Here is an 11198-nt window from a genome sequence, read left to right as displayed (position 1 = left end):
AAAAAAACAGTTTAAAAACAGACCCCATCGAAGGCCTGTAACACTATAAACAGCTTTATTTATTCTGTAAAGCTGGATTTTCAAACATGGGAGTCTATGCAACCAGAGATGAGCAGTAATATGTTACTGTAATCCAATTACTTTTTTCAAGTAATGAAAAAAGTAAACAGTAATTAGATTACTGTTGCTTTCCCGTAAGCATGCTGCATTACTAAACTGTGATTTTGTTTGTGAGTGTCTCATGACAATGATGTACGAGCGTGCGGCGTCCGTGGCAGCAACAGACATGTGTAGATCAACAATGGATAATATGGAGTGCGGGAGAGAGTACGACCGTGCAGAGTTTAAGCTAGGAAGTACTGACATTACTTTGAGCTTTGAGTTTGACCCGTAAAAAGTGACAAAACCACTAGCGTCCGCTCTACACTCTGCGTGGTAAGAAAACTTATTTCTACGGCAAAAAATTTAACTTCAAATCTGAGCAAGCACCTAGCACGCTGCCACGGGAATGTGAAATTCACAGAAACACTGCTGTGGTACCGGAAAAACCTGCACCGGTCCCACTCCTGCTAAACAGGAGAAAAATAGATTTAAGAGCGATAGGCGAATCTTTGATTTTATTTAATTTTTGCTGTGTTTTATTTGCATCTATTTGAAAGGGTGAATGTAAGTATTTAAAAATTTTTTATTTTATATGTTGGAATATGTTTAAATGTTAAACAAATTTCTTCAAATCAAAGACTGCTGCATATAATTTAATTTTTGATTATGCAATGTGCATAAAGTTAAAAGATTAAAACTAATTTAAAAAGCCTTTAAAATAGACTTTTTCATTTGGTTCACTTTTATACGATAGATTATGCAGAAACAATAGAATTGGGCTGAAAAGCCAATTCCTGTATTACTTATTCAGGTTGTGTATCATGTTTTTTTAAAAGTAACTATGTAATAAAGTAACTAATTACTTTTGAAAATAAGTACTCAGCAAAGTAATTGGATTACTTTCTTGGAGAAGTAATAATTAGTAACTCATTACTATTTTGAAGTAACTTGACCAAAACTGATGGCGACTGACTCACTTTTTTTTAAGCTTGCCTCAAGTGGCCGTTAGAGGAATTGCAGTTTTTTTTTTTGTTTGTTTGTTTTTTCAATTTTGACTCAATTTTTCCTTGATGGCATCATACATACCTCCAGACAGCGGTCCTGCCATCTCCTCGCCAGCATCTCCAGCAGTGGCGGTCTGAACTTGTCCAAGCCAAGTAGGTCAGGGAGCATCACGCAGTGCATGGCTGCCAGCTGGCTCCATCCTGCACAAACAATCACAACCACACACACACCAACACATTTTACACAAACAGTCAGAAAAACTACAAGAACAAGTTAAAGTCTCTCTAATGCTATTGCTGTCAAATAGAAACACTGTTTTTAATGCAGTGCCTTGAAAAGGTATCCCATACCCCTTCGAACTTTTCCACATTTTGTCAACCATGAACTTGAATGTATTTTATTGTGATTTTGAGTAACAGACAAACGCAAGGCATGGAATGGAGTGTATGTGTTCACAGTCGCTCTCCATCCAATCTGACTGTACTGGAGCTATTTTGCAAAGAAGAATGGGCAAATTGCACTCTAGATGTTCAAAGCTGGTTGCGACATACCTCAAAAGACTTGCAGCTGTAATTGTAGTGACAGATAGTTTGAGAAAGTATCGACTCAGGGGGCTGAATACAAATGCACAATATGAACAGACGCCCCCGATCCAGTGTTGTGTTTGTGTATCACACAAAATCCCAGTTAAGTACTTTTAAGTTTGTTGTTGTAACATAACAAAATGGAAAAGTTCAAGGGGTTACTAGGTTTTTGAAAGCCTTGAAAGTAATTTTTTTTCTTGTTGTTGTCGTCATTTTAAATCATGGCCAAAAAACAAACTTCAGTGTCTTCTTGAGTCATCCTTGCAGAGAAAGAACATACGTAACTCACCATTTTAGTCTTTAAAAGTACATTAAAAAGTATTTTTAAAAACTTGTTTCCATGTGACAGCACTGACTTCCAAAGGAAAGAAAGACAAAAAAAAAAAAAAAAAAAAAAAAAAAAAAAAAAAAAAAAAAAAAAAAAAAAAATCACAGTAACAACAGTCAAACACGGGATGAGAATATTATCGACAACATTATCTGCAGTCTTGGTTAGAGCAAACAAATTTTTTTCTGCTAACCAGAGTCTGTCTGATGGAGTAAACAACAGGTATACAAAAGCCTTGTCACGATACCTTGGCATGATGAATTTAAGCGTGTGTTCTCAGCTACATGTGGGTTTTTACTTGATAACAAAAAGAAACACTGAAGGCTTTCACAATAAATGGCAGACACTAAAACGCTCCGTTTCTCAGTTGTGTGACAAAAACATTCAAAATGTCTTGGTATCGCTTTATAAGGGCTCAAAACAATGGCATATATTCATATTTCTGACCATACACCAAAGATATACACATCACCTCTTACTCATCTGTGACTTTAACTTTTTATTTGCAGATACTCAACATAAATCAAGCACCTTAATCACATATATTGGATTAATATATGGTTTCTGGACATGATGCATGTCTATGAAATGCACTTGTGTGATGGAGACTGAATGGCTGTTAGGCAGGAAAGAAATTTCATACAAATTTCTTTGCTGGGGGAACCGTATAAACTTACCTCCACCAATGAAATATCCAGATATTACAGAAAAAATAAAACGTTATTACAGAAATACTATGTAGAGGTTGACAGACTAAAGATTTCATCATATGTGACAGATATATTATAATAACTATTTTGTTTATAACATAGGAAATCAAAGCAATCAGAATCAGTCAACCTCCACATACAAATATGAATCACTGCCTTGCAAAAACTGCAGAAATTTGAATCAATTCTAGTTCCCAAAATAAAATTTTACTCCTGGTTTTTTTTGTTCGTTTGTTTTTTAAAATCAGACTGGACTTTGGCTTGAGGATTCATTTGGTTAACAAAGAAGCATAAGCTGCTCCAGGACTGTACTCACAGGCAGCTGGCAGCATCCATTTCATATAGGAGTCCTATTAAAAAGGTCAACAGCAACAACAAACAACCTCCAAACACAATCTCCATTAACGAGTTTGTTGGTTTGTTGACAACCAATGAACTTTTGGAACAAAGCTATGCTCATCAAGGTCCCCTCCTTGTCATGGACCAGTCAGAAAATCAAATGGTGCAGAACTAACTTATATTTGAAGAACAACGAGAGAAGTGCCAAAAAATTTGAATTGTTACCTGGAGGGAATGAAGAGGGACCTGTTAATGTTTACAAGAAGAGACCAGAGTAAAAATTGTTTTGTTTTTTTCCTAAAGGGTTTTTATTTCAATAACGTATTGGATATGCTGCTTTTAGTTTTATTTAGGTTGCATTAGTTGGGTTTATGGGCTTCGTGTTACCACAACCACCTTCTAGGTGAACTGCTGCCGACAGGACAAGCTTCAGGACAAATCAGGAACAAAGCTGTGGAAGTCCAATGAAAGTGAAATAATGGACAAACAGAAGAGCAGCTACCATGCAACTATTTTTCGAGTGTGTGTGTGTGTGTGTGTGTGTGTGTGTGTGTGTGTGTGTGTGTGTGTGTGTGTGTGTGTGTGGTGTCACTTTGTTCTCTGTTAACTGTATCTACTATCTACTACAACAACTACTAGTGTAGTGTTAATTTGTTTTGCTATTACTGCAACTGCTAGTGGTAATACATATTATAGTACTTATAAACAGCATAAAAGCAACAAAGGAAGAAATTAGTTTTTGCAGGGCAGCGTTTCTGACTAAACAGCTATTGAAATAAAAAAAAAATATATATTCCTACATGTACTGAGAAAGAATGTGACACTGTGAGCATGCTTGCTGTCTCCCATTTGTTTTAGTGTACAAAAAAGTTAATTAGCTTTGAAAAGGAACTTGTATTCCCTTGAATTCCCTTAGACATCACAAATAATCTTTGAAAAACAAACAAAAGAACACATTCATCATATGTGTGGGAGTGAGAGCAAGCCTCCATGGTGAAATCCAAAATCCTGTTTTTTAGAAAAAAGAACAAAAAAGGTTCATACAAGAAGGAAAGGAAGGAGAGCAGTAGGCTCTGACACCAGAGAAACTCCAACCACAAGTCCATGTAAAAAAGAAGCCTTAAAATCAATAATGCAAAATTTTAGTTAGCTTTCAGTTCTCTGTGTTTTTTTGTTTGTTTTTAAACGCAATTTTCCATATTGCATCTGTTTAAAAATAAATAAATTTTTTTTAAAAATTAAAAAAACAAAAAAAACAAAAACAAAAAACAGTGAGGTGGGTGTGCTGGTGTGCATTTTGCTTTCCTTTTTGATTTTTTTGTTTGTTTGGGTTTTTTTTTTTTTTTTTTTTTAACCCCCTCAGTGAAACACTCAGGTGGAAATAGCAAGCATGCAAACAGCACAGAGACACTGGAACATCAAGACATGTGGACATTCAGAAACGGAGCAGGACTGTATGTTACTGCCAACAGCTGGGAATAATAGAGACAACACTAGGGCATAAGGATTGTTTTCAGTGCACACTCAACTCTGTCAGTTCCAAATAACAGTAAAGTCAGCCTGTTTGCAGACGACACCACTCTTTGTTGCACCAAATTTAGGAAAAGCATTAAATCATTTTAGAGCTGCTGACATGTTAGCAGCTTCTTGTGGAGTATTTCACATTTACAAATCATTACATTTGTAACAGATTGGCCCAGAATTGCAATTTCAACAAAATTGCAAAGTGCAAGGCTTGGAGAAATAATCACTTGCTTGGTAAGCCAGATTTTACAAATTTACTCTACCTCTTCCTATGCAAAGTTTTTTGTGACATGCACATTAACCTAATTCCTTCAACTGACTGGGCTGAAAGTGGACTAAACAGGTAAAAAGATAGCAGCGCTGTAGACAAAAAGGACATAGGACACTCAGGGAAAAAACTAAACACAACAAAAATGGAGCTAGATACCAAAACTGGCTGCAGTGGAAAACAGGACTGGTGCAAGAGAAGAGAAATGAGGTGATCCAAGGCGAGGTGAGGGATTATAATCACATAAAGAGAAAAGTCAAGAGAGATAAGAAGAAAACACTAAAAGAGGGAAGGTCAGAGAATAACTCATAAAAGAAAAGAAATTAGGGGGACAGATTCAAATAATAAAAAAGGACAGGAGGCAGTGAAAAAGATCTGGGAAGCAGAAGAAGGCTCTGAGACTTTTCCTAAGTGGCAGCCGTCAGTTCAGTCAGTACCTTCGTTGACTGAGAGGATGTTATGAGAAGCAGGCCCGGGGCTGGGGTAGCCAGGAGCCCCCTGAGGGAGTCCCCCAGGGGCTCCCAGAGCCCCAGCAGAGGCGGCAGCAGCAGCAACGGTGTTGGCTGCAGGAGCTACAGCAGCTTGTAAAGGAAGAGAAGGAAAGAAATAGTCAAGAAGGAAAGAACAGTTGAGAAAGATATGAATATATTAAGTACCCAACAGAGAGAAGAGACAAGCAGTTTGACAGGAGGGAAGAAGAAATGAAGTTACAACAAAAGAACAGCAGAAAAAAAAAAGAACAGCCAGAGGTTAGAAAATAATGTTTCCTTTTCAAATTGAATTAAGTTCTTCTGCTTGAAAATATATGCAAATAAAAGTAAAATCAAAGTAGTTCATCTTATTTGGTAAACAAAAGAAAAATGTGAAAATGGCCTTGATAACCAAAGGATTGGAAATAATGGATCAAAGGCTAACATTAGTGTTTAGCTATGTCAAATTTCCCCACAGATAGGATAAAACGTGGACGTAGCGAGCCAAGTCATAATATTGAGCCTTGTTTTGAAATGGGGTGCCTAATTTTTCCAAATAAACTCACCTAGATACTAACAGCAGTGTAACTAAATGCTCTCATTCTTTTCAAAATAAAAGCCTTCAACTATTTACTGGATGTGCTCAAGCTGTTTAAAACAATAAACAAACACATACAACAAAGTGACTTAAGTAATTGCAAGATAAAAAAGTTAATTCAAACCAACAAAAATAAATGAAAAAATAAAAGTCAAAGCAGATTATAAAAAAATTATAAATATAAATTGTTAAACAAGACTGAAATCTCACATAACTGTCAAAATAAAAACAAGAGAAACGAAGATGGACACTGTATTTCCCAGCAAGAATTCAGTGAAAGCAATAAGACACCACCCAAGCAACCAACAGCTAAAAGAAAGTTTTCAGACTATAGTACCATTTTTTTTAACCCTTTTCAACCTGGAACAATCAAAAAACCCCAAACAAACCCCAGTTACTTTAAGTCTACAGGTAAAAATGTTATGCACCCAGTGTAATTTTAATAATTTCATGAACCAGAACTACAAACCTGAAACCTTTAAGGCACTTTAGTAAAAGTTAAACCTCATAGATATACACCATTTTAAAAAACATTTCTTTAGTCCTTAGATACACAGAAAATTGTTCTTGATCAAGTTCTTGATAACAAAGTTAATCTAGTACAGAGGAAACATGAAGCACAAAGACAACAAAGGAAACGGAGAAACATTACTTCAGTAGAAAAGTAGAAAGAAAAAAAATGGTTGAAGAAAGAAACCCTGTAATACAAAAGAGAGATTGAATGGAAGTAAGTGAAAGAAATCCTGAAGGGAGTGGTGTTTGTGCAGAGAACAGGCAGCAGGCTGAAGCCATGCAGTGAGCAATGAAAAGAGAGGAAGAGACAGAAGAGGAGAATAGGGAGAAAAAAAAAGACTGAAACAGTAAATGATCAGTTTGAGGTAATTCGACAGCAGTTTGCCAGTACACGAGGAGCAGTAAATGTTTATTTGTCCATCTTAAACCAGTTTTAGCTGGCAGGTTATCTCCTGAGCATTGTAGCATGATTTAAATGTTGGTTTAATAAAATACTAATACTTATATAGATGATATAGAGCTATTTATGTATAAGCTGAATATTTCTAAAGCATATATTGAAATGATTTACTTTACGAGAAGAAGAAAGAAGAAGGAGAGCATACGATGAAGAGTAAGGTGGAGGAGAAGGAAGATGAGAAGGTGAAAGAAAAGACAGTAAAAAGCAACAAGAGGAAGGGAAAAAAGAAGAGATGGCGAGGGGAAGAAGTGAACAACAAAAGGAAGGGAAAAGGGAGGAATAGGAAAAGATGATAATGAACTAGTAGAAGAAGCAGAGAAAGAAGAAAAACAAGAAGGATGGGGATAAAAACAAGGAGGAGAACCCAAAGGAGAAGGAAACAGAGTAGGAGAAGAAGAATGTCTTCTCCTTCACCTCTTCCCCAAAGGAAAAGAAGAAAAGAGAATGAGAAGAAGGTGGAAAAAAGCACAGGAGAGGAGGAGGAGGAAGAGGAGAAGAGAGGAAGGAAAAGAAGGAAAATTCAATAAGTAGAAGAAAAGAGGAACCAGAAGAAAGAAGATGATTGCTATAAAGTTCTTTTAAGAAAAGCAACCAGCATTTCCATTCTGTTATTTCCAGTCTGAACTTGTGTGACAAGTTCAGCATAATATGAAGGTAATATTCTTCATGAGTTTATTAAATGAAGTTTACTTTACCTTTTTGGGAAAGTAAATTGATAAATCAGACGATTCTGAGGGGGTCAGGTGGGAGACACTGATTGGATTTTCACAGATTGACCCTTGAAGGCAAACATTCACTATTAGAGTGTTAAATATGGAAACTTTTGACAAAGAGAGAAAAGATGTAATATAGAGACAGAATTTGAAAGCTCTTTTGCACCTTGTCGTGAACATGATAATAAAATACTAAGTGTGTGACTTTTTTTTGGGGGGGGGTCCTTTAAAAAAAAAAAAAAATCATGCGTGGACTCCCTGCTCTCTCTGTTCATCTCTCTGCTTAACCGGAGTATATTAGAGGGGCCTCCTCATTTATTTCCATGTGAAAAGAGACGGTGAGCAGGGTTAACAGCACTGCTCTTCTTCACAAAGCCACACACACACGCCACGCAGGAGTAGCTGGCTAAGCAGAGGTCACGGCCGAGCGTTCCCTCTGAATGGCGGTGAATAGGCGTGTGGCGTGAATAAGTCCACGCGCTTGTCACGCTTGGCCTCCATTAAGCCGTGACAATGGCACAGAAACCCTGCCTCCACCCAACACCCGAGGGTGCCACTTATAGCACACGCTTGTGTGTGTATGCATGTGGACCTGATTTTTAGCGGTGTGTATTTGTAGGTATTGAGGCTGTTGCTGTGTGGTAGGCAGATGTGTGTGTGGGTGGGGAGCAGGCAGATGGTGACAGCTGGTTAAAACATCCCCTACAGTGAAGCAGAGCAGGTTTCTCTGTGCAAACCTGTAAATCTCTCCCTCTTTTTGCCTTGTTTAGGTGTTTGATCATCCAGCTCTTACAGTTATGGTCAAGAAAACAGCCCACAAAGTTACAGAGATACCACATGGGGAAGCAACAGAATATATTTTAGTAAAGTTTTTCTGGGATGCACAGAGGAATCATTCACTGACTTCAAATATAAGCATTTCCAATCACAGAAGTTGTTCATTCGACTGTTTACTGATCTGCCACAGACGTGATTAACCTTTGCTTAAGATAGAGGCTGGTTTAGGTAAGAAAGGGGAATAAAATGAGAATACTGATCCCCGTTGGCTTGTCAAAAGTTAACAATAGCTAGAGAAATAGTATCAGCACTCCTACAAGTTAGGTACCCTGGTTTACTCCTACTGATTTCCACTTACTCAGAGGCTGTGGGGTCAGGTGGTAGAGTGGGTCATCTACTAGCAGTCGGGTCCAATAACAGCAGACTTACACAATTCAACACCAAAACAAAATAATTATTCCACGTTATTAAACTTGAACTAGTTTGTGCGGTGGAAAAGAAATGCCAACTAGTTGTAAAATGCTAACATGGTGGCAGATCATTTATTTAAAATGGTAACATTTTAATTTGTTGATTACACACAGTAATGTGTGATGTGGTAGGATGTTTGCAGAGTAGCCTACGAATATCACAGCTACATTATGTTAGCTTCAGCATTTAATGTGAGCCATTGCAAATATTTTAGCCTATGAAAAGAAGCTGACTTCATTTCAGTGCCAGCTGTTTTGGACAAAATGATGAACTGCATTTCAGGATAACGTAAGGAGGACAATATTTTGGATGTTGTTACTATGACCTGAAGCTTACTCAGCTTGAATTCTTTGAACATGTCTGGATTTTTTTTTAGTGCTTCTCTGAACTGGAAGTATTTCCTCCCTTGGTCTGAAAAAGACAATAACATAATTTTCTCTTCACTTCTTGTGAATCCATTATCATCCCTTGGTAACCACCCCTCGAACACTGCCTTTCCTATCACTGAGTTAGAGCAGAGCTATCATGGAAACTGAGCAAATCTTTTGCTTTTGGGCCGTTTTCATTTTCAGCATCTACAGACAGTCTAGAACACTTGGGGTTGTATGGTGCCCCCGTCAGTTCTGGATATACAGCCTGGTGGTACCAAAGAAAAACAAGTAACATTGCATTCACAGAATTTTGGTATCAAACCGTACCGTAAGTATTGGTTCTGGTGACATCCCTCTCATCTACTAACTGGAACGACAGTAGTTCTATCCCTGGCTCCTTTAGTCTGTATGTCAAAGTATTGTTGGGCAAGACACTGAACCATGAGCTGCATCCACTGAAGTGTGTGTGTGACTCAATGTTAGGCAAAGAAACAAAAGCGCTTGCTAGAATGTGTGTGTGACTGGGTGAATGAGTCTTGTAGTAAGAAAGCTCAGTGTGAGTAGAAAAGCACTTCCTAAGCACAGTCCATTTACCACTTTACTTCTTCTGCTGCCATTTTTCCAACCCTCCTGGAGGAGACTAGATCAACTCAAAGAGAGTAAAAGTTTGTTTGGATTTCACCACTAACTAACGTAGAGGTCATCCAAATGACTCCGGCTGTGGTGAAGGCAAAGAAAAAAGAAAAAAAAACCAACACTGAGGTGCAAGCATTATTCCGAAAATGTGCCTGTGGGGTTTTGTTTTGTTTTTTAACACTGATTTTGAACATGACTTCATTTGCTTTTAACCTAATTCAGAAGAAACCCCCTGGCCTAACACTGAAAACTCCAGAATGGCTCATTCGTAGTGAGAACATGATCAGACCTCAATCTGACCCAGTTTCATAGAAACTTCTTCCTGTAAACAGGAATGCTTTGTACGCTTTGCATGCTGGGATGCATCACAGCACACAAACTGTAACAGAGCACTCACTAAGACAAACAACAAATTCTGCCCATAGCCCAGCGTAATTCGTCCTGTATTTAGTTTTGTTTCTTCACTCTTCTCACAGGGTTTGTAGTGCACAAACTCAGACTTATTCGGACCAAAGTAAAGTCAATTCACACAACTATGAACAAACACCAGTCATTTTAGGTTTTTGCGCTAATCTGTTTTTTGTGTTCACAGTGAATCTCTGAACTTGTGATGACAACTGAGTCAAAGAAAAACCCTTCAAAGCCATTAAAGCAGAGCACTGCCACCCATGCTACCCTTATCAGAGCACAGTCCAGAGAACCCAGATGCAAAGCTGCAGTCATATGTTTGTACTTTGAAGTTCAACAACTGCAAGAGAGCCCTTTAAAGACCTGCTGACTTTGGAAACAACAGCAGCTTCCTCCTGTGATATTTTTGTTTCTTTTCTTCAACCCTCGGTGGGTTTTATTGCCAGTGGGCTGCATTATCAAACCCCACCTCCCTCCTTCCCTCCCCGCAGGGCCCCAGGGGTGTTCGAAGCGAGCGCCACCTCCTTTTGTAGTTACCTTGTTTGATCTGGGCCTGTAGCGCCGGGTTGGAGGGCTGAGGGGGGGCGGCAGGCGTCCGGCGAGGAGTCTCCGGGGTTCCTCCTGGTCTGGGAGGCCTGGAGGAGGATCACAAAGAGAGGGCATGAAATATTAAAGCAGCAGGGAGCAGAGAGATGGGCCAATGCACAGACAGAGAGACACACAGAGACACACTCACACACCACTAAAATTCAAAGAAACACACAGAGACACATGCATTCATAAAAACCAGGAGTTGACATACGCAAGATTCTTATTTCTTTTTCCTGAAACCAGCTAAGAGTGTGAGTGTGTGTGTGTGTGTGTGTGTGTGTGTGTGTGTGTGTGTGTGTGTGTGTGTGTGTGTGTGTGTGTGTGTGTGTG

The 11198-nt window shown here is 38.4% G+C and overlaps 1 protein-coding gene across 3 annotated transcripts in view; it reads right to left on the bottom strand.

Annotated features, from left to right (window-relative positions):
• The window catches only part of wdr7 (WD repeat domain 7), a 106410-nt gene that overhangs the window by 61928 nt on the left and 33284 nt on the right, over nt 1-11198 (bottom strand). For 2 of the 3 annotated variants that reach the window (XM_005725500.1, XM_005725501.1), the window contains exons 19-21: nt 10815-10912; nt 5298-5441; nt 1189-1307 (exon numbers count right to left, since the gene is read on the bottom strand). In XM_005725500.1, coding sequence (XP_005725557.1) covers nt 1189-1307; nt 5298-5441; nt 10815-10912 — 361 coding nt within the window. The remainder of the gene's footprint in view (nt 1-1188; nt 1308-5297; nt 5442-10814; nt 10913-11198) is intronic. The other variant, XM_005725502.1, reaches the window with a different exon arrangement.

The sequence above is a fragment of the Pundamilia nyererei genome, unplaced genomic scaffold (genome assembly GCF_000239375.1).
Source record: "Pundamilia nyererei isolate P.nyererei 1_Seehausen unplaced genomic scaffold, PunNye1.0 scaffold00016, whole genome shotgun sequence".
NCBI classification, from domain to species: domain Eukaryota; kingdom Metazoa; phylum Chordata; class Actinopteri; order Cichliformes; family Cichlidae; genus Pundamilia; species Pundamilia nyererei.
The sequence above is the reverse complement of the archived record's forward strand: the minus strand, read 5'-3'. Positions and strand labels throughout refer to the sequence as shown.